The 24,021-nt window shown below is 43.5% G+C and overlaps 1 protein-coding gene across 4 annotated transcripts in view; it reads right to left on the bottom strand.

Annotated features, from left to right (window-relative positions):
• Window positions 1-819: 819 nt before the first annotated feature.
• Window positions 820-24,021, bottom strand: part of slc24a2a (solute carrier family 24 member 2a) — a 105,902-nt gene continuing 82,700 nt past the window's right edge. For all 4 annotated transcript variants that reach the window (XM_039669757.2, XM_039669759.2, XM_039669760.2 and 1 more), the window contains 4 exons: window positions 11,916-12,050; window positions 11,744-11,833; window positions 11,052-11,218; window positions 820-3,747 (listed from right to left, as the gene is read on the bottom strand). In XM_039669757.2, the coding sequence (XP_039525691.2) occupies window positions 3,498-3,747; window positions 11,052-11,218; window positions 11,744-11,833; window positions 11,916-12,050 (642 nt within the window). In that variant the 3' untranslated portion in view covers window positions 820-3,497. The remainder of the gene's footprint in view (window positions 3,748-11,051; window positions 11,219-11,743; window positions 11,834-11,915; window positions 12,051-24,021) is intronic.

Raw genomic sequence — 24,021 nt, 5'->3', positions numbered from 1 at the left:
ATATATATCAAGGTGTAACAAGTTAGGATAGAAGACTAGGCCTACTATGATACGTAAATTTGAGTGTTAAAATATGGGGGAAAAACGAGAAAACATGCCTAGAAATAGCTACATTGCTTTAATCAGTGACATCTTTTTTCTTAAAAAACCTTTCGACGTTTGAGCATTTTAACTTTTTCTATGTTCATTCATATAATAAATACTCAATATCTCCATATTCATATATTTAATAGCCTACACATTCACATGTTCCCTTTGTCAGTAAGATCTGCTGAAATACAATTTATTGGTTCAGAAAATAAAAGCCTTACAGTTCTTTCCAGATGTAACCCGTGGACCGCTGAAATGGAAAGATACATGCAGCAATATAAAATTTGCATCCACCTTATTTTTAAATGTAAGAGCGGCCATTTGTAAACTGAATGTATCTGGCTTCCGGTTCATCCGCTTATTTTAAGCTGTATCAAAACAGCTCTTTTTGTTGTTTGATATTGCAAACTGGTATTTCTTACCATATTAATACATTGTCATACTTATAAACAAACACTGGTTTGTGGTGCAAATAATTACAGTTTATTGTTGGCTATTTTATTACTCTTCATTTTAAGCGGCTAATGATTCGGAAGCCTGCACATTCACAGAAAATAGAAAATAGCTTACAGCATTGGAAAATAAAGTATTTTTTGCTAAAGAAATAAATATGATGTCTAGGCCTATAACATATTGGGCTGACAAGGATATTATCTTTTCTTCCAAAAAATCATAAAATATAAACACAGCCATACATTTAGGCTTAAGCATTTCAGTGTATGCGTTCACAAAGAATAGGTTTACAACAGGCGTTGGTGGAGTAAACACTGAACGAAAGGGAAACATAAGACTTTGTTTAGATCTGTGTTTGTTTGAATCATAGCTACAAAAATAAAGATGGCACACTAGAGGGCAGTATTTGCTAAGGTACGCCTGTAGGCATCTGCATTCGACTTGTGTAAAGCCAACATTTATTTTTTTTCAAAATACTAATACATTTTTTTTGTTTGTCTTTTTTTTACAAATAAATCGTCTGCCTCCAAAAAAAATATACAAATAGAGCGACTGCCTCCACAAATTAATGCACTATTTTTTGGAAGAAGTTTTATAGTGTTTAGTTACAGTGTTATGTTCTTGATCAGCGAGTTCTGCGCTTGTATTAGTTAGTTAGTGTCTGTACAGATTACAAAGAGTCCTAAGCACCCTTAGTGGTAACATGGATCACGCTACTCATAAAATCTTGTGGTTTTTACTCATCTAGAGAACTTATGACAGTGCTAGCACATTACTCTTTCGTTGCCGAAGGACTATTTGTTAAGCAACCCATTATGCAAATATTTGGTCTTTTAACCTTACAGTAAAGCAATGAGCACATCTTGAATTAGGTTACACATTTTCATGCATGCATCGAAACTTTTTGCCTACTTTACCGTCTCGGAATGGACTGATTTCCAGTCCAAATACAGGGATTGTGCTACGCCGACTATTTAGGGAAATCACTGCACGTCGTTTCAGCAGCTGGGAGTGCTATATAATTTTTTTTCTAGGTTGTTTTATTTACACTTAACTACAGACTATAAGCATCTACACATTTTCATCGCATTTATACTATTATTTAACGCGATTTTTCTATAAATGAGTGAATATTAAAGAGGGTTTTGTTGTTGTTGTTCTATACTTGGGGAAGCAACATGCAGTCATTTTGCTCATTTGTGGTTCCCTGAAATAAAAACTAAAATAAAAGGATAGAAACAGTGTCTACAGAGGAAGGATGACATGCCAGGTTAAACAGTATGTCCAAAATTCAATGTTCTGGCTACTTTGGCCTCTTGACACACAGGCAACATGTAAAGAAAAAAAAAACAAAACACACAAATATATCGAAATGCTTAAATTAACATTCTATAAATAATCAGTTAAAATAAATCCAGAATGGCATCCTGGGTCCAGAAAAAAACCCCACCTAAATATAATATTCGCCAATGTTTCCAATGAACACAAGTGGCAGCCAATACACACATTCACCATAAACTGAAACAACAGAGCAGAACTGAAACTGAAAAATAATAAAGAGTTATTATCTTTGAAGGTGTTTTGCTTTAACATTCAACAGATCAATAAATAACTCCACTGTATCTAAAATACATTATAAGTCAATCTTTGTCTGTCATTTTATTAATGCTAGGCAGGTAATGGTTAACAGACTAATTTAGCATTGCATTATGATTAAAAGAATTTCCATTTCATAAAAAAATAAACATTAAATAAACGTTTTTGTTTGTTTATTTGCTATATATTATAAAGCTATATTATATGGGTCTGCTGGCGGGATTATATTATGTAAATAAACAAAATATAAATAAATACCCATTAAAACGTGCTGGAATTGTCAAACATGCAGCATACACTGTACTTCTATTTACTACCACCATTACAAGAAAGTTTTCTCATGTTCTCAACATGTGTGTTTAGCATACAAACGTAATAGAAATATTAAATAAAATTATAATAAAAAAAATCAGAAAAAGAACAATGGCCATTAGCTCATGCAAAGTCAAAACTATTTTGAAGAATATATCAGTCATATCATGGAAAGATTCCTCCAGACCACATATTAGTCAATAGTGCAGCACATTCACTGAGTGAACAATTGCCCGACAGAGACTGAGAAATGACCAAGCACTGGCTACTATAATCACAGCGTCTGTCTGGTTATAAATCCTTAGTGCCTCCTACAGAGTGAATAAAGCGCTGATGTGCCACTGAAGAAATAATCAGAGATCATTCGGAGAGCTCCATCCGTGTTGCTCTTTGGCTCTTGAACCACTGCGCAAACTGAACTTGCATGTTGTTTGAAAATGAATAAATAAATCTATAAAATCTGAGGTTTTAACACTGTCGATGAATCTCATCCAGTGAACATGATTTTGTACTAGAGTGTGTAATCAGTTATGAACCATTTTCAGTTTGGTGAACCGTTACAGCCCTAGTTTAAGATCATCTCATACCTTCAATTGCACTTCAAAGAGTTTGGAAAAAAAAAAAAAACTAAACAAAAAGTGAAAGTAGTGATAGTAGTGATACTTATCTTATTTTTGTTTTAAGAAAAATGCAACAATTTTTACGTTTATTCTTAAACCGAGAAGAAAAAACGTCTACCAGAAATAAACAGATATATTCTGTTTAAATATAATAGATATATTCTCTGAAAACAAGTAGACAGTTCAATTTTCTGTTATCTCAGTTATCTTCTATTAGGATATTTAGATATTTTTATTGGAAAACAAGAAAAATATTCATATTAAAACATTTGTTTAAGTGTGTAAAACCCCATAAACACACACAGGCCAGAAATTCTTTGTCATAAGGTCAAAAGTAAATAAAATCACTACAGAGGTGAGGTAAAGTCAGCAGGTACATGAATTTAGCTTCATGTTGGTGTGTGTGTGTGTAAATGAGAACAGACGTTAGATAGAGATAGGACAGGCGATGTACTTGTCCTCCAACAGGACGCTGACCACCAGGAAGACAATATAGAGCAGGAACATGATGAAGCCCAGCAGTTTGCTCATTTTCCACTTACAGGCGGCAATGGAGATGATGACGAAGATGAGCATGAGGAAGAGTAGCACGATGGCACAGAACAGGCCGTTACTACTCACCCTTACTGGGCTCATATTGTTTATAAAGGAGTACAGAAGCCATGGGAACGGTAACCTGAAAAAAAAAAAGAAATGGAAGTTTAGGGCTCTGAACATCATAAATGTACAGAACAAAACATTAACTGAATTTTACTAAACAAAACATTAACCAAGTGAGCTGCCTCTCAAAGTACGTGCCACATATATATACAGTACTGTGCAGAAGTCTTAGGCACACTAGTATTTTTTGCCTCAAAGAAATCGTTTTAAGCCAGTTATTTATATATTTTGTTGTAGTGTCTCCGTAGGAAATATCAGTTTACATTTCCAGACATTAATTGTGCCATTAATTGTAATAATCCAGTGAAATTTTTGAATGCACAAGGATTCTAATGCTCCACACGGAGGTCAGATCTCACCATCATCGAGTGCATCTGAAATTATATGAAGAAAGAGAAAAAACAGAGACTAAGACCAGAAGACCTGCGGCAACGTTTCCAAAGATGCTTGACAAAACCTGCAAAACTAAAAACTGTGCAATACCTGGACAAAAGCTGTTTTAAACGTAAAGGGTACTAAACACCTATTGATTTGATTTAGTTAACTGTTCAAAGTTAATAACAGTTAATAATAGTTAACTAATAAAAGTGAATTGATAAATAAAATCTATTTATGATTATGACATTATTTTTGAAAACATTTACAGCATTTTTACACAAGTGCTTTTTCACAGTAGCTTTGCAGGCAGGCAGGCACTACCTTTGAGACGTTGCCGCAGTTCTTCTGGTATTAGTCTCTGTTTTTTCTGTTTATTCATATGATTTCAGATGCACTCGATGATGGTGAGATCCGACCTCCGTGTGGAGCATTGGCTGTTGTCAGAATCCTTGTGCATTCAAAAATTTCACTAGATTATTACAATTAATGGCACAATTAATGTCTGGATCTGGAAATGTAAACTGATATTTCTTACTGAGACACTACAATAAAATATATAAATAACTGGCTTAAAGCCATTTCTTTGAGGCGAAAATACTAGTGTGCCTAAGACTTCTGCACAGTACTATATATATGAACAGTTCAGATGCAAAAGCCTCTAAATGCCATTTGAAATTTTCTTCTTTAATGATGATTTTTATCAAACTTGTATATTTAAGTTCAGTACTTTAACTTAAATAAGAATTAATAGGTAATTATCATTGCCATTTGAGTGAAATCACTGAACTTAAATATACAAGCTTGATAAAAATGATCATTTTAGAAGAAAATTTCAAATGGCACTTAGAGGCTTTTGCATCTGAACTCTTCATATATATATATATATATATATATATATATATATATATAAGATAGAAAGGCAACAGTATCTCAAATAACAACTTAGTACAACTGGGGTATGCTGCAGGTAGACAGCAGCAGAAGATCACACCTGGTGCCAAGCCTGTCAGCTAAGAGCAGGAAAGAGAGCAGGGTTGACCAAAAGTGGACAATAGAAGATTGGAAAAACACATTTAACACGGTCTTTCACCATTATTCCTAGGGAAGTAGTACTGGCTATCCAATAGTACTGGCTATCATCTCTTTTACATTTGGTGGACCAAGTATCATCTCAGATTTTCTTTCATTAAGCTGAAGAAAGTTATTAGACTTTGACCTCATTTAGACAGAACAATAGAGACTTCAAATACTGCTCATTTCCAGCTTTAAGTGGTAAATATTGTCACAAAAAGAAAATGGAGCGTTCAATGAGTGTATTTTAATGAAAACAAACTCAGGTAATATGCGAAGATGAAGGCAACATAACATTGTGTGTAACACATGCACAAAAACAACCTACAAACAAAGGTGAGGGACTTAAACAGTGATTATGAGGAGATGACAAACAGGTGTGATGATCCATGACAACTGATGACTGGTGGGAAACTAAGACAAAAAAAAAACACACTTGACTGATGAAAACAACCGCCTCGGTTACGACTGTAACCTTGGTTCCCTGAAGATGGAACGAGACACTGCGTCGATTGATGCTAAGGGAATGCTTTGCGTAATGATGTATTGATGCACATGTAAAATCAGTCCAATGCTGGGTCCAGCTGACAGTCACTACACCATGAATTGAAAACCTTCCACTTCAGGGCATAAAGTTTCCTTGTGGAGGGAGCTCTGGATTGTAGAATGGTCTCCGCAACCTCAGTTGAGAGACCTGACTCTATGAGCTGGCCCCCCTCAGAGGCCAAGCCCACAGGTTCCACAGTTCAGGACGAGGGTGAAAAATAGAGCCCTCTGCTTGGGACAGAAGGTCTCTCCTGACGGGGAGCTCCATAGGAGACCCATTGAGGAGAGACACAAGATCTGGGAACTATACTCTGCCCGGCCACCATGGGCAGAGTAGGCGCAGATGGTCAGTAGGCGCAGATTGCCCCTGCAAACTATTTCAAAACTCCTGGGAGCAGAACAAACGGGGGGAAATCATACAAACATAGCCTCGGCCACGTCTGTACCATTGCATCCAGTCCGAGAGGAGCTGGATGCATGAGGGAGAACCAGAGTCGACAGTGAGACGTCTCTCGAGACGCAAACAGATCCACTTGAGCCTGGCCGAAATCCCTCCATATCTGCTTCACCACCTCGGGATGGAGCCTCCATTCCCTGGGCCTCGGCCCCTGCCTCGACAGGATGTCTGCTTCTATGTTCTGGGCCCCAGGGATGTAAACCGCTCTGAGTGAGAGCAACTTTCCCTGAGACCACAGGAGGATTTGGTGTGCCAGTTTTGCATAGCGGGCGTGACCGTAAACCCCCCTGATGATTTATGTAGGCGACCACCGATGTATTGTCTGTGTGGACCAACACATGGTGGCCCCTGAGGTCTGGAAGGAAATTCTTGAGAGCAAGAAATACAGCCATCATCTCTAGGCGATTGATATGCTAGGAGAGATGATGGTCCCCCCCATAGACCCTGAGAAAAGCGTCCTTCCAGGATCGCTCCCCAGCCTGTGAGGGAGGCATCTGTCATTAGCATTCTGCGATGACAAGAAACTCCCAACACGGGAGCCTGGGACAGGAACCAATGTTTCTTCCACATATCCAGCACATGTAAGCATCGCCACATAACTCTGATCATGCAAAAGGGGTTGCCCCTTGGGGAAAACCCTTTGGTCCTGAGCCACCACTGCAAGGGTCTCATGTACAGAAGTCCAAAAGGTATCACGTTGGACGCTGCTGCCATCAAACCCAGTCTCTGAAACTGTTTTACAGTGAGTGACTTGCCTAGCTTTATTCTTTTCACGGCTGACAGAATGGACTCTATGCATGCTGGAGATAGGTATGCCTGCATCAACATAGAATCCCACACCACACCTAGAAAAGTTGTCCTCTGTAATGGAGAAAGCACACTCTTCTTGGCATTTAGCCATAACCCCAGCTATCTCATATGGGCGAGAACGGCATCTCAATGCCGAACCGCCAAATGATGTGACTGAGCTAAAATCAACTAATCATCGATGTAGTTCATGATGCGAATACCCTGTAGAAGCATAGGCGCCAGAGCTGCATCTACGCATTTTGTGAAAGTGCGGGGTGATAGTGCAAGGCCGAACGGAAGAACTCGATATTGGTATGCTTTGCACCCTGAAAGCGAACCTCAGCAACTTCCTGTGATATTGAAGGATGGAAATGTGGAAGTATGTGTCCTTGAGATCTATCATGACAAACCAGTCCTCTGATCTGATCTGTGACACGATTTTTCTTAAAATTTTGAATTTTGAATAACATTTTGAATTTTAGTTGTATGACTGACTCGTTCAGAACTCTTAGATCCAAAATGGGACGCAGCCCCCCATCCATTTTTGGATTGAAGAAAAAACAACTGTAAAACCTCGTGTCCCTGCTGGAGAGAGGTAAATATTCTATGTCCAACACTATGTTCACTCCTTGTTCCATTACCAGAACCTGCTCAGGGCCCACCACAGTGGGTAGGACCCAATAAACCTGGGTGGGCAAGACCCAAACTATATTTGATAACCCCATTCTATGGTCTGCAGGACCCAACGAGAAATATTTGGCATTAGCTTCCATGCTATCAAAAATTTGATGCCAGCGAGGGAGGAGTGTATGGAAGGCAGCCGCTTGCTTGGCTGACTCCTGGAACCTCTCAACGACCAAGTTTACTGCGAAGAGGCCACAGGAAGAAATAGGAGCATCCATTTTCATTCAGTGGCACAAACAATGTTCAGGCCAAAACCCTCGCCTGCCTAGATCTCCTAACTCTTCAGCCTGTTAAGCCTGCAGTAGTGTCATGGTGTGGAGACACGCTACAGCCTGACCAGCCACTGAAAAAGCCTTACCCACCAAACCTGATGTTACTTTAACTGGCTTGGTGGGTAATACCAGGGCCTTGAGGGAAGATGCAGACTCAGGGGAGAGATAGCTCGTGAGCATCTCTTCCACATTTGCCATCTCCACATAAGCATGCTCTTTATATTGTGACATAGAAGAATAGTGAGATGTTTGTGCTCTGTAGACTCTACATGACACAGGTTTCTCCCATGATCTCGACACCTCGGTGTGGAGATTGGGGGAAAACGGAAGGCCCCGACGTTGAGGTTGTGAACGAGAGAGCAGAGAGCGTTTGTTGAGTTTACTTTTTGAACGAATGTCCTGCTTATCTGTCGGCCAATCGATGTTTAATCTTTTGACCGCTCTCGTTACAACCTCAACGAGGTCCTCAAATGTATGAGAATGAGGTGGTGAATCCTCAGTATCTCGTGCATCAACACCAACAACATCTAGTTCCCCTGAGCTAGATATCTGTAATGTTGGTGCCTTGATTGGGGCGGAAGAAACCGCAGTGCGTGCTTCTGAACCCTGACACAAGGCACTAGATCTGTCAGGTGAGGGCAGAGATAAGGCTAGGCCCAACTCTAACCTCGCTGACAGATCCATTTGCAAACCCCAAGTCTAAAGCCTTCGCTGTGCCCCGGCAACAGTGGGACCTGAGCCTTGGGAAATGCAAGCCTAGGCGTCCTCGCTAAAGAACACCAGGTGGGATCGGCAAGAGACCCCAAGGGAAGCACATCACAATGCTCACAGCCAGCGCCCTTGAGTGCTGACCGTGCATGCTCTTCACCCAAACAAACAACACATAAAGCATGTGTGTCCCTACCCGTTAAATAACGGGCAGGGGTGCACACACACTCTAAACTGCTGCTTGCTCACCATACTCAAATAGACAATATATACACTCACCTAAAGGATTATTAGGAACACCATACTAATACTGTGTTTGACCCCCTTTCACCTTCAGAACTGCCTTAATTCTACGTGGCACTGATTCAACAAGGTGCTGAAAGCATTCTTTAGAAATGTTGGCCCATATTGATAGGATACAATCTTGCAGTTGATGGAGATTTGTGGGATGCACATCCAGGGCACAAAGCTCCCGTTCCACCACTTCCCAATGATGCTCTATTGGGTTAAGATCTGGTGACTGTGGGGGCCATTTTAGTACAGTGAACTCATTGTCATGTTCAGGAAACCAATTTGAAATGATTCAAGATTTGTGACATGGTGCATTATCCTGCTGGAAGTAGCCATCAGAGAATGGGTACATGGTGGCCATAAAGGGTATTAACAAGGTATTTTCACCCACAGGACTGCCGCATACTGGATGTTTTTCCCTTTTCACACCAATCTTTGTAAACCCTAGAAATGGTTGTGTGTGAAAATCCCAGTAACTGAGCAGATTGTGAAATACTCAGACCAGTCCGTCTAGCATCAACAACCATTACACGCTTAAAATTGCTTAAATCACCTTTCTTTCCCATTCTGACATTCAGTTTGGAGTTCAGGAGATTGTCTTGACCAGGACCCCATCCCTAAATGCATTAAAACAACTGCCATGTGATTGATTGATTGATTGATTGATTAGATAATTGTATTAATGAATAAATTGAACAGGTGTTCCTAATAATATTATATACACTCACTTTAACACAGTCTCATCCCAAGACATCATATAACTGACGTCTCGGGACGTCTTTTGACCATACGTCAACATCCGCCGTTTTAGGGTACCCTTTAACATCAGTTACATGACGATCCTGAGACGTCATACAACTGACGCATTACCTTTAACGTCAGTTAGGTGACGGGGTAGGTTTAGGTCTGGGGTAGGGTTAGGATCCGATAACATCATCTAACCGACGTATGGTCAAAAGACGTCCCAAGACGTCAGTTAAATGACGTCTTGGGATGAGACTGCGCTGTAACACTTGATATACTTGATATGATATATATCAGACAACACCAAATATGACAGAGACTGTTTCACACAGAGCGCTTGTGTAGACATAGAAGCTAACGCTGCTTTGTTTGGGCAGGCCTTTATAGTCTCCTGGTACCTCTGATATTCCGTCACACCATTGGACTGATTTTACATGTGCCTCAATACATCATCACACACACAGTTCCCTTAGTGTCAATCGACACAGCGCGAGTTCCCTTGAAAGGAAACGGGACAATAAAAACAACCAAAACTGAGTGCTTTTGACAAATATAACTGTGTGTCTTCTGCATACATGTGGTCCAGAATGGATCCCAGCAGGCACATAGTACAATAGAATCCGGTCAGTTTTGAAGTTCCAGAACTAAAAGAACTAAATATGCTGGAGTTTGTTTTTGGATGAGCGAAGAGGATTTTTCTTGAAACCATCCCGAACAACTTGTGGCGATGTAGTGGTTGTTTGATTTTTTTTAAGGCTTTCTGACCCTGAGACTCAACTAATCTCTGCAAATCTCCATCTGTGATCCTTGGAGAGATTTGGGCCACTCAATCTTTCCTCCTCGTCTTGTATTAAGATAAGCATATACAGTATATGCTCACCAAGGATGCATTAATTTGATCAAAAATATAGTAATATTGTGAAATATGATTACAATCTAAAATAACTGTTGTTATTTAATAATTGTAATATATTGTAAAATGTTATTTATTCCTTTGAAGCAAAGCTAAGTTTTCGGCATCCTTACTCCAGGCTTCAGTGTCACATGATCTTTCAGAAATCATTCTAATATGATTGATTACCAATGTTGATAACAGTTGCACTGCTTCATATTTTTTTGGAAACTGTGATTTTTTTTCTCTGATGAATAGAAAGTTTAAAAGAACAGTATTTATTTGAAATATGATATATATATTTTTAACACAAATGGGTTTACTGTTAGCCAAACAGTTCTCCAAACTTTCAGGGCAAATCTAAATTTGCTGGAAGTTGTCTCGGTTTTCCCAGTCTAGTTTACTGTCACTTTTGATCAATTTAACGCATCCTTGCTGAATAAAAGTATTAATTTATTTAACAAAATAAAAAGAATAAAAATACCTACCCCACAGTAATGTCGAATATATTAGAGCCCACAGAACTGGACACAGCCATGTCGCCCAGACCCTTGCGGGCCACAATGACACTGGTAATAAGGTCAGGGATGGAGGTTCCAGCTGCTAGAATTGTCAGGCCCATGATCTCCTCTGTGATTCCTATAGTCTCTCCAACCTGCAGGAATATTACCATAAAGCAACCAGACTGGTGAAGATCATAAACTGGCACAGAAATATTTGGCCTCAAATCCCAATTGGGCTTAACATCAGTAGCACACTGCCAGTAGAGATCCAATAAATGATAAAAGAGCACACTTTCATGACCACATTTTTTTTAACACACTTAAGTACACTTTTAATAAGGGCAAGTTGTAATAATGTTAACTTAAACACTTTACTTATAAATATTTTTTTACTACATTGAATTATTAAAACATCATAATTAAAAACGTGCAAATATATTTAAAAACATGACATACAAGTTTCAATAGAGCTTATATTTATTTCTATTTAAATTTTCTATAATGCTTGTCAGATCATTCAGCAGAACACTTTAACCAAATTATAAAGACAATAGAACTAATTATGAAATGACATGTTCACACTTATAAGTATATTCTTTTAAAATATATTATTTCTGTAATAAGTGATATTCTTAACAGAATGCTGAAGTGTACTTTGTTAGCTGCAGAAATCTTACCTGATGAGCCCACCAGACCATCAAGTAGGAGAACGCTGCGATCCAGCAAATCGCCCCCAGAAATGTCACAGGAAAAAACTTCTTTGAACTCTAAGGAAAAAAACAGACAAGAAGCATTTTAAAAGTTACATCCAGCTTGCAATTGCAACACAACAAGTCAAAAAGTACTCACAGACTTCCTGACGTCTGGCAAAGTTATCCACAAAGGGAACACTATGGGAAGGATTAAGAGATACGTGAAACGCTTGGGGCCAGTCTCTGGCCATGACAGGCTAAGAGGCTGATCATCCTCATCATCTTCTTCACCCTGATTGGAGAGAAATGTGTCAAATGTGAGCAATTCTATTTATCTCCAAGACAAGTCAAGTTTTATTTATAGAGCTCAAGTTTAACACAACCGTATTTGATCCAAAGTGCTTTAAAATATAATAAGATAAATCAATAAAAATAAAATAAAGTAGTACTAGAAAAAGGAGATAAAAATTAAGTATCAAAAACATTCAGTGCATATCCATACATACATAACACAGACTTATTTAAAATACATACACAACATTACTTGAATGCAAGAGAGTAAAAATAGGTATTTAAGCTGGATTTAAAACCAACCAGAGATGGAGAGGTCCTGATGTCTAAAGGTAAATTGTTCAAGAGCTTTGGGGCGACTACAGAGAAAGCTTGATCACCTTCTAAGACGCACACACACACACAACCCACCCCAACACATTTGATTGCGTCCCTGTTTCTTAAAAAAAAGGTGATGTAAATCCCATGGGATGGAAGCAGTCGTGTCAGAACATGCCATATTTCAAGGCTGCTATAAACCATGGTTCCCTTTCATCCTGGGAACTCCAATGCGTCGTCGGGGAGTTCCCTGACGAATTGGGATCGCGCTAGGGAGCCTATTGCCTTCGAGAGAATTAAAAATGAGCCAATAAATATTGGCATCCAAGATTTGCATTCCGAAAGCCACCTACCAGCGTGGGTATAAAAGGCGGAAGTAAACATTGCATGACGCTTTTTTCTTTGGAGCCTCACAGTGAACTGCTGTTGCCGAAGTTGGAGAGAGAAAAGGTTTCTAATGAGTCATTGGGAAGAGAAGAAGGTCCTCTTGGGTGCTGGTGTGATGGCAAGGCAGTGATCATCATTTCTCCCGGCAAAATCTGGTTCAGTACAGCACACAGGCTAGCAGTTTTCCGTCTGTCTGTCGCGGTGATCCCTCGGTGCTTTGGCACGCAAGAGAGCGCGCTTTCTTCCTCACAAAAGAGCTTTGCGGGTGTTTTGCGTCCTTTTCCTTTTCACCTTCAGAAAACGTCTCGGGTTATGACTATAACCCTTGTTCCCTGAGAAGGGAACGAGACACTGCGTCGATAAAATCGACTCTTTGGGGACGCTCCCTAAGCGTGCGCCTCTGAAGTATGAATGAAACTAATCCAATCCTGATTGGTGTTGCGTCGTGACGTAACATGTGACGGCATACCCGGAAGTATAAAAGTGACGCTGTCACAACACACACTAGCCTCGCGATGAAGCAAGACGCTCAAGGGTCTGAAAAGGGGGCGTGGCAACACGACGCAGTGTCTCGTTCCCTTCTCAGGGAACAAGGGTTATAGTCATAACCCTAGACGTTCCCTATCGAGGGAACTCAACACTGCGTCGATAAAATCGACTCTTTGGGGAACGAGTACCCACTAGGCCACGCACCGAACAGACCCGCCCCAGAGTGAAACTGATTAGGCACTCAGCAAGGGCCGAGTACGTGTGCACCGGGCGTACTGGGAAGGCTGAGACTGTAAAACCTGATGAAAGTATGCGGGGTAGCCCAGCCGGCTGCCTCACAAATCTCCTGCAGAGGTACTCCCGACAGAAGGGCCCTAGAGGAAGCCATGCCTCTAGTCGAGTGAGCCCTTAAGGCCAAAGGTGAAGGAACCCCACGCACCTTGTAAGCCTCAGTAATAGCCTGGACAATCCAGTTACTTATAGTTTGTTTGGTCGCCGGGAGCCCCCTCTTAGGTGACCCAAAGCATACTAACAACTGGTCAGATCTTCTCCAAGAAGCAGACTTTTCCAAGTATACACTCAAAGCTCTGACGGGGCAGAGCAAGTGAAGCCTCTCTTCTCCCGCCGACACATGAGGTGGAGGATGGAATGCCTGAAGGACTACAGAGCGAGCCGTACTCGAAGGAACTTTAGGCACGTAGCCCGGACTCGGGTGCAAAAAGGCCTTTACTTTGCCAGGGGCAAACTCCAAGCAAGCTGGCGTTACCGCCAGGGCCTGGAGATCTCCCACCCTCTTAAGAGAGGTAATCGCTAAGAGAAAGACCATTTTCAACGTTAAGTCCTTAGGCGAAGCCGACTCTAAAGGTTCGAAGGGAGCGAGGGACAACCCTTCCAGAACTATTGCCAGATCCCAGGCAGGCACCCTGGACCTGATCGCCGGCCTCATCCTCCAAGCACCACGGAGAAACCTAATGACCAACTGGTGCCTCCCCAGAGGTCCACCATCTACTGGCGCGTGGAAAGCCGAAACGGCAGCCACGTACACCTTAAGAGTGGACGGGGAGAGACCCGCAGAGAAACGATCCTGAAGGAATTCCAGAACTGAAGCCACTGGGCAGTTTACTGGATCCAACCTTCGTTCTCCACACCAAGTGTGAAACACCTTCCACTTGAGGCCATATAATCTCCTGGTAGATGGGGCCCTAGAGCTAAGTATGGTTTCAACCACCTCAGCTGATAAGCCAGCATTTAGGTACTGAACCCCCTCAGAGGCCAGACCCACAGCTTCCACAACTCTGGGCGAGGGTGGAAGATTGTGCCCTCCGCCTGAGACAATAGATCCCTCCTCAGAGGAATCGGCCATGGCGGAGCTATGAGGAGTGATATTATATCCGAGAACCATACTCGTGTCGGCCATCTCGGGGCAACCAGAAGTAGACTGATGCCCTCTTGACGGACCCTCTCCAGGACCCCTGGGAGCAGAGCGATCGGGGGGAAAGCATACAGGCGAAGCCTCGGCCAAGCCTGTACCATGGCATCCAACCCCAGTGGGGCTGGATGTGAGAGGGAGAACCAAAGTGGACAGTGGGACGTCTCTCGAGACGCAAACAGATCCACTTCCATCGGTCCGAACCTCTCCCATATCGACTTCACCACATCCGGATGAAGTCTCCATTCCCCGGGCCTCAGCCCCTGCCTCGACAGGATGTCTGCTCCCCGATTCTGAACCCCTGGGATATACATTGCCCTTATTGACAATATCTTTCCCTGGGACCAAAGGATAATCTGATGCGCCAGTTTGCACAGAGGGCGCGATCTGAGTCCCCCCTGTCGGTTCAGATAGGCCACCACTGACGTATTGTCTGTCCGTATAAGGACGTGGCGACCCTCGATGTCTGGGAGGAAGCTCCTCAAAGCCTTGAATACCGCCATCATCTCCAGGCAATTTATATGCCAAGTGCGATGATGGTCCTGCCACAGACCCCTGGTAAAGCGGCCGTCCATGACCGCGCCCCAGCCCGTAAGGGAGGCGTCTGTCGAAACGGTTTCCCGGCGACATGACACCCCCAACACTGGCCCTTGGGATAGGAACCAAGGCTTCTTCCATATTTGCAGAGACTGAAGGCACTTGCGCGTTACTCTGATCATACGGAACGGATTTCCTTTGGGTGAGAACCCCTTGGTCTTCAACCACCACTGGAGGGGCCTCATGTGAAGGAGGCCCAGAGGAATAATGTTGGATGCCGCTGCCATGAGGCCCAGCATCCTTTGAAAGTGTTTCACAGTGACGGCCTGACCTAGCCTCACCCTGGACACCATCGCCCGAATTGACTCGATACGTGCGGGAGACATACGTGCCTGCATTGTAATCGAGTTCCACACGACTCCCAAAAAGGTCGTGCCCTGGGACGGTTCTAGCACACTCTTCTTCAAATTGAGTCTTAACCCCAATTTTTGAATATGGCCAAGAACGACATCTCGATGCCGAACTGCCATCTCCCGAGACTGGGCCAAAATAAGCCAGTCGTCGAGATAATTCAATACGCGAATCCCCTGAAGTCTCAGTGGAGCAAGGGCCACGTCCATACACTTGGTAAATGTGCGGGGAGAGAGTGCTAGGCCGAACGGAAGAACCCGATATTGGTATGCTTCGCCCCCGAAAGCGAACCTCAGGTACCTCCTGTGACAAGGAAGGATGGAGATGTGAAAATAGGCGTCTTTCAGATCTATCGTGACAAACCAGTCCTCGGATCTGATTTGACTCACGATTGTTGGAATGGTCAACATTCTGAATTTGAACCTTCTCAGAGACCGGTTCAACACCCTGAGATCCAAAATTGGCCTTAACCCCCCATCCTTCTTTGGAACTATAAAGTACCGGCTGTAAAACCCGGACTCCCTGTCTACCGGAAGAACACGTTCTATGGCTCCTTTCGACAGCAGAGTCTGTACTTCTTGTTCCAACACCTGAGCCTGCTCTGGGACCACCGCAGTGAGCACCACCCCAGAGAACTTGGGGGGGCGGTGCGCGAACTGCAGTCTGTACCCAACTCGTATTATCTGCAGGACCCATGGAGATATGTTGGGAAGATGATACCATCCCTCTACAAAATCTGCTAAGGGTACCAGCCTCTCGAGGCTGGCCTCTGGTGTCTTTTCGCTGGAAATTGATGCGGCCCGAAGCGCTGTTAACGGCGGACCTGCATCTTTTCCTAGAGGGCCCCGTTGTGAGAACAACCTCGGTTGTCTCACTGCGGAGGGGGCAGCCCTCTGAAGTCCTGCCTTGGCTAGGACCTCTTTTCCGAAGTCCTCTTAGCCTGAATGACGTCCCTCAGGTCGCCCCTCTGGCTGGAGGACTTCGGTTTTTGGGAGCGTTTCCTCTGTTGCCAAGACCCCGGAGGGGGGGCTCTAGAGGAAACGCTCTCCTTCTGCTCTGCCCTGTGGGAGGAGCTGGCTGATGGCTGGGGCTGATTGCTTTGCCCCCCCCTACTAGATTTGGCCTTCGCTTTCCGGGGGAGGTACTGCTGGAACGCCGCAGATTGTTTTCTCGACTCCTGAAACCTGTCGACAACCGAATTAACGGCGTCGCCGAACAGGCCAGAAGCCGAAAGCGGCGCATCCAGCAGGAAGGACCTATCCTTTTCTTTAATACCGGATAAGTTCAGCCACAGATGCCTCTCCGTGGCCACCATGGCCGCCATAGAGCGGCCAATAGCGCTGGCCGCTTCCCTAGTGGCCCGGAGAGACAAATCTGCGGCCTTCCTCAACTCCGCGACATCTTCAGGAGTAGGCCCCTCCCCCTCATCCAAATCTTTCAGGAGGTCGGCCTGGTATGCCTGCAAAATCGCCATTGAGTGCAGACACGAACCAGCCCGACCCGCCGCCATGTAAGCCCTGCCCACCAATGCAGATGTCTCTCTGCAGGGCTTACTAGGCAACCCCGGGGTCTTTAGGGAAGACGCCGATTCGGGAGAGAGATAGCTCGCTAAAGCCTCCTCCACCTTCGGCATCTTCCCATATCCCATATCTCGAGCCCCCATAACATTGCTGTAATCTATTACATTGGGACTCGAAATACGGGACGAATGCGGTCTTTCCCACGTTCTCGAGATCTCTTTATGGAGATCAGGGAAAAACGGCAGACCCCGGCGGTGAGGCTGTGACCTGCGCTGCAGGTAACGCTCGTCCATTTTACTGGTGACTTGCGTTTCCTGCTCATGTTGTGGCCAGCTGATGTTTAGTCTGGCCACAGCGCGTGTCACAACCTCCACCAGCTCCTCATAACCCAGGCCGCGTGATGGCGTGCTGAGATCACGGTCGTCCGCATCGATGCTGAGCACGTCCCCTTCCTCAGAAGTAGACAGCTCAAGCACCGGGACCTGATCGCGGGTAGGAGAAACCGCAGCGCGGGCTCCCACACCACTCTCAGAGGCTGCGGGACCAGCCGATGGCGAGCGAGAAAATGCCTCAGCATTCTCACTCTCCTCCGCCAGATCCCGCTGCGAACCCCAGGATCTCAGTCGCCGCATCGCCTCGACATATGCGGGACCGGAACCCTGGGGAACGCGAGCCTGACCGTGCTCGTCAAAGCACGCCAGCCGGGAGCGCAGCACTCTAATAGGCAAAGCCTCACACATTTCACAAGCAGCCCCCTCGAGAGCTGCCCGTGCGTGCTGCACTCCCAAACAATACACACATAGAGAGTGTGCGTCCCCACCCGTGATGAAACGAGGGCAGGGATGCACACACCTCTTGAATTGTTCACTGGCCATACTTTCTTTCAATAATAAGACAAACAACACCAAATAAGACAGACAGTTTCAACATAAAGCGCTTGCTGAAGAGCGAAAGCTAGTGTGTGTTGTGACAGCGTCACTTTTATACTTCCGGGTATGCCGTCACATGTTACGTCACGACGCAACACCAATCAGGATTGGATTAGTTTCATTCATACTTCAGAGGCGCACGCTTAGGGAGCGTCCCCAAAGAGTCGATTTTATCGACGCAGTGTTGAGTTCCCTCGATAGGGAACCCTTATTCTAGTTCGTCTGCTGGTTCAGTCCAGCATGCAGGTACTTTGGGGATTCCTGTTGGTGAGTGGATGAGGATTACCGTGAAGAATGTTTCGACTGGTGAAAGATCTTATTGGGGTTCTCATGCTTCTACTAGCTTGTTGCCATTGGTGGAGCTTCCGGTTGAGCGGTCAGGGTCCCCTTGGGTGGTTCCGGTTGTTTCCTTCGGGGCGCCAACTGAGGATCAGATGTCAAGTCCATCAGGCTGGAGCGTTCCATGGCTTGCAGGCGGGTGGTCCCGACCCAGCCTTGCTGCAGGAGCTGCGTGCGGCGACGGACCTCGCCCTCCGGACAACGAAAGTCACCGCTGGGTCGGGCGATGTCCACCTTGGTGGTCCAGGAGCGCCACCTGTGGCTGATCCTAGGGCGGCCTCTTCGGTGATGCGGTGGAGAGCTTGGCCCAAGAGTTCTCCGTCACCCAGGAGCAGTCGGACACGATATGGCACATCCTGCAGATGAGGTCTGGGTTTTACAGCCCCTACTTCATTGTACCCAAGAAAGGCTGTGGGTTACGGCCAATCCTGGACCTGTGAGCTTTGAATCGGACCCTGCACAAACTCCCGTTCAAAATGCTCACGCACAAGCACATTTTCGAATGCATCCGTCCCCAGGACTGGTTTGCAGCGATCGACCTGAAGGACACGTACTTTTACGTCTCGATTCTTCCTTGACACAGACCATTTCTACGGTTTGCTTTCGAGGGTCGAGCATATCAGTACAAAGTCCTCTTCACAAAAGTCGCGGAGGAGGCCATTGTTCCAATGAGAGAACAAGGCATTCACATTCTCTACTATCTCGACGACTGGCTCATTCTGGATCACTCGTGAGATGTGTTGTGCGATCACAGGGACATGGTACTATGGCACCTCAGCCAGTTGGGGCTTCAGGTCAACTGGGACAAGAGCAAACTCTGCCCCGTGCAGAGGATCTCTTATCTCGGTATGGAGTTCGATTCGGTCACCCAAGCGGCGCAGCTCATGGAGGAACATGTCCAGTCTGTGCTCACCTGCCTCAGGTCCTTTCAAGGCAGGACAGCGGTGCCACTGGACTCCATCCCCAGGCGGTTCAGCTGATTTGGAGTGTTTTCGGAGTCACACAGGTGGACCTGTTTGCCTCTCCGGACACAACCCATTGCCAGTGGTTTTACTCCTTGTCCGAGGGGACCCTCGGCACGAACGCCCTGGCTCACAGCGGGCCCCGGGACCTACACAAGTATGCGTTTCCCCTGGTGAGCCTTCTCGCACAGACTCTGTGCAAGGTCAGGGAGGAGGAGGAGCAGGTCCTGTTAGTGGCGCCGTATTGGCCTAGAAGGACTTGGTTCACGAAACTCATGCTCCTCACGACAGCCCCTCCTTGACCGATTCCTCTGAGCAAGGACCTCCTTTCTCAAAAATGGGGCATTCTATGGCACCCACGTCCAGACCCTGGTCCCTGGACGGGACATGGAGGTTCTAGGTGACACCATCACTTCTGCTAGAGCCCCCTCTACGAGGCACCTCTATGCGTTGAAGTGGAACCTATTCGTCGATAGCCGCACATCACGATGTTGTAGAAGATAAATTTTTCCGGAAGCACGACCTCATCACCAGATTCCTTAAGGGTACTTAGCTCTGGTACTGAGAGCTCTTCAAAGTCCTCCCTTTGAGCCTTTGCTGACAGTGGAGCTAAATATCCTGTCCATTAAGACTGCGCTCCTGTTGGCATTGGCCTCTTTTAAGAGGGTCAGGAATCTGCAGGCTTTTTTAATGCCTAGAGTTCGGGCCGGGCCTTTCTCATGTGGTATTGAGACCCCGGCTCGGATATGTGCCCAAGGTTCCTACTACTCCCTTCGTGGATCAGGTAGTGAACCTGCAAGTGCTGTCCCAGGAGGAGGCAGACCCAGCTCTGGCTTTTCTCTGTCCCGTCCGCGCCCTACGGGTTTACATTGACCGAATGCAAAGCTTCAGGACCTCAGATCAGCTCTTTGTCTGTTACGGAGGCCAGCAGAAGGGGAAGGCTGTCTCCAAGCAGAGGTTAGCTCACTGGTTAGTGGATGCTATCACCCGAGCATATGAAGTTACGGGAGAGCCTTGTCCTCCCAGGTTGCTCGCTCATTCTACTAGAGGTGTTGCCGCCTCCTGGGTGTTCAAGGCTCAAGGCGCCTCGCTTACAGTACGGCCAGTGGTGTGAGGGAATAGGTTGTGTTGCCTTGCTAAGCCACTCCGTGCCTCGGCCGGATACGTGCATCTTTCTGCTCCGTTGGAGCCCTACGTTGGTGAGCCTTGTGAGTTCCTCCATTGCCCCTTCGGTGCCAGACGTGGCGGACCACCGTGTTCGTCATGTTGCTGTACCTTCGCGGAGGACTGGACTCTGTTCGGCTCCTCAGTAAAAAGCGCCTTACTTCTTTACTTCCGCCTTTTATAACTGTGCTGGTAGATGGCTTGCGGAATGCAAATCTTGCGTGCCAATATTTATTGGCTGGTTTTAATTCTCTCGAAGGCAATAGGCTCCCTAGCGTGATCCCAATTCGTCAGGGAACTCCCCAATGACACGTCTCCGTTCCCTGTACTGTATGTAACCGAGACATTATTGTAATTAACTATAACTAAAAACATTGTCATTACTTGAAATAAAATAAACGTCACCTGAAATAAAATAAATTTCTCAGTCTCATAACATTTCTGTTTCATATAGTTTGTGTATATACTAAAATAACTAAAACTTAAAAAAACATAAAAAAACTATAAAAAACACAACTAAATGATTAAAACGCTAACTAAAATTAAAAAGAAAATGGAAAATACTGAAATAAAAAAAATAACTCGATACTAAAATAACACTGAAACGCACAACAAAATTATTAATAGAATATCTGTTTACTAATCTTTTTTTTTTTGTAAAAAGTGTGTAGGTTCGCTAGCAACCTGATATATATATATATATATATCACAGTATACATCTTACATGTAGCCTATTTTTTTTCTGCCCAACAATAAATGAATCTGTGCAACAATATAAATTCAATGAATTCTGAATGAATATTTGAATTCTGCGCAACAATAATTGATGACTAAATAAGTGCAATTCACATTTATTCCTTACGGTGGCCATGTCAGATACACAATTATGATGACGTGATGTTCATGTAACCTTTATTTCCCGAGAAAGAAAGGAGATGCTGTGTCATAGTAGTATGATGCTTTGAGAACACTTCTGCATGATTGTGTCTGAAGCACGTGTGTGAAATCAGTCCAACGGCGAAACAAAACGTCACTAAACTTATCCAACTGACTCTGAGAACCCCGGAAATGTGAATAGGGTCCAATTGCGTAGATATGTAGGCTAATAATGATTGGATAAACATTTATGCATTTAAGGGTTAAAACATTAACTAAAATTAAATGGGAGGGGGGGCTTAATTCCTAATAATAATAAAAACTATAATAGTAAACACACTAACATAACACTGCTAAACCCAACTGCCCCATCACCCTCAGAAAACAACACCAAGGCATTTGAAAGTTGTTTTCTGCAGTGAGCACAACGGAGACCCTCAGAGACACGCTGTCAGCCTCCTCACCATAACCGCTGTGATAGAAGTCACTGAGACGGAGCAAAGACAAAAGCGTGAACTTATTGGGAATCTCCTTCTGTCTTTCGTGTTCTCTTTCTTCACATTTTCTCTTTTAAGGCTCGACAAAAACAGGTGCACTGAGTATGTAGAGGGTACGTGTGTTTGACAATTAATGTAAAAAAATGTGTGTGCTTTCCCTTTTAACAGCACAGGAGTGGTTACTATGGCGATGGGTGATGAGTTTTCAGCTGATTCCTGAAGGAGGAGAGTTTGTAGTGAAGCATTATGAATCTGAAATAAAATTCAATCCTTACAGCAATCTTCAACTAAAAGAGGTCAAATAGACCTGCATTGGTGACCGTGATTTTGCCAGGTAGGACAAAAGCCCCTTTTCCACCAAAGCATTTTGAGAGCCGGTTCGGAGCCGAAGCCTGCGCGCGAACCAGTTCTTTGTGTTTCGACAGCCAAAGAACCGGTTCTCGGCCAGGAGAACTGGTTCCAAAGCGGCACCAACTCTTTGCTGGACAAGAACCGTTCTTTTACCACGTCATGCTTACGTCAGGGGCTGGGGGCGGGTTTAGATGTGTTCTAAACATCTTTTCTGACCATAATAAAGGATCGCAAAGCCAGGAGAAACATTTGCAGAAACACTATGGAGTCCGCCTTTGTAATTGTTATGCTTGAAGTTGGCGCAAGCGTTTCTATTTCTATTTATTTATTTATTTTTATTGAAAACATTATAAGCAAAGAAGAAAAGAACAAATTAATGTTAAGAAAAAAGACACAAGACGGGGGTACATAACTAATCAGAAAAGATTACATATCAAAGGAAAAGATTAAAAGACTTACGTATTTCAATTGTTTTTAAAGCCTTCTTAGTACACGAGTTAGAGATAATCCCAAAGTAATGTTGTAGGCTACTTGCAAGCGTTTCTAGCTAAGACGTATGGCCTCGTACACACTGACTTAATGACGTTGTTCCCTGGGCGCTCTAGTCAGTGGAAAAACAAACAGGTTCTGAAAAGGTTCGCAAATTGAATCAACTCTGAACCAATTTTGAACCAGCACCAGTTCCGAACCATTTCTTTTTTGGTGGAAAAGGGGTAATAGATGTGTTCCTTACACACTATTCATGTAGTCCACAAACGTAGTCCCAAACTTAAACCTCGAGTACCCTTAAAATCTGAGCGAAATGACGAATTACAAAAGATGTTTCTGCATTGCTTGGTAAAAAAAAAAAAAAAAAAAAGAAAGAAAAAAAAAAAAATCTAGGACCAATATTTGGTAAAATTTTGGAAATATTTGGAAAAGTCACAGTCATGTATTACTCTAGCTATAAATATTATTTAATACATTTGACATGGATATATCTGCAAAAGTTTAATTTAAGACTTTTGATTGCTTAATTTTAATAATTATTTAATAATTATTAATTACTTTGTCATATAACTACAAAGTATACAATGGCTAATTATCACCCTTGTGAGACTGAATTTGCACTTGTTGTGTACTTCAAATATGAATATATATATATATATATATATATATATATATATATATATATATATATATACTGTAGTTAGTTAATTTTTTTCATATAATACAATATAAATGGAAAAAAAGCAACTTAAATACACTTAAAGAGTAAACTTTCATGGCTATGTAAACTAATGCACTTCATAAATGTGCATTTTGTATAATGTGAAATTAAATAAGTGTACTTTATTTTAAAGCACATTTGTAATCAACATATTAATATTTTTCTGCCGTGCTTCAAAAAAAGTACACTTATTTTGTTGACAAACATAATAAGTAAACATGCATACTTAGCAACTGTTAGTAAGTAACTGTTAAGTAACTACATTAACTGTAGTGTGTAAATAAATATTACATTTAAAGTTAATATATTTTAAATATATTCTGAACTGCAACATCATTACAAACCTGCAATTGCGAATAATAAATACATGAAAGTATATTTTAGTTGTCAGTGGCAGTACATTCAGCTTAACCATATTTCAAATACAATAGAAGCAGGCCGAATTATTAAATTACATAACAATGTAAGTGGGTCGATAAAGCACTCACAAGAACAGACCAGAATGCAATTCATTCAAAAATGTGCAAGTTTACTGCAACAGTGGTGCAACGAT

Source organism: Pimephales promelas, chromosome 1 (assembly GCF_988280905.1).
Source record: "Pimephales promelas chromosome 1, fPimPro1.hap1.1, whole genome shotgun sequence".
NCBI lineage: Eukaryota > Metazoa > Chordata > Actinopteri > Cypriniformes > Leuciscidae > Pimephales > Pimephales promelas.
Note: the sequence above shows the minus strand (reverse complement) of the source record. Positions and strands in the feature narration are given on the sequence as shown.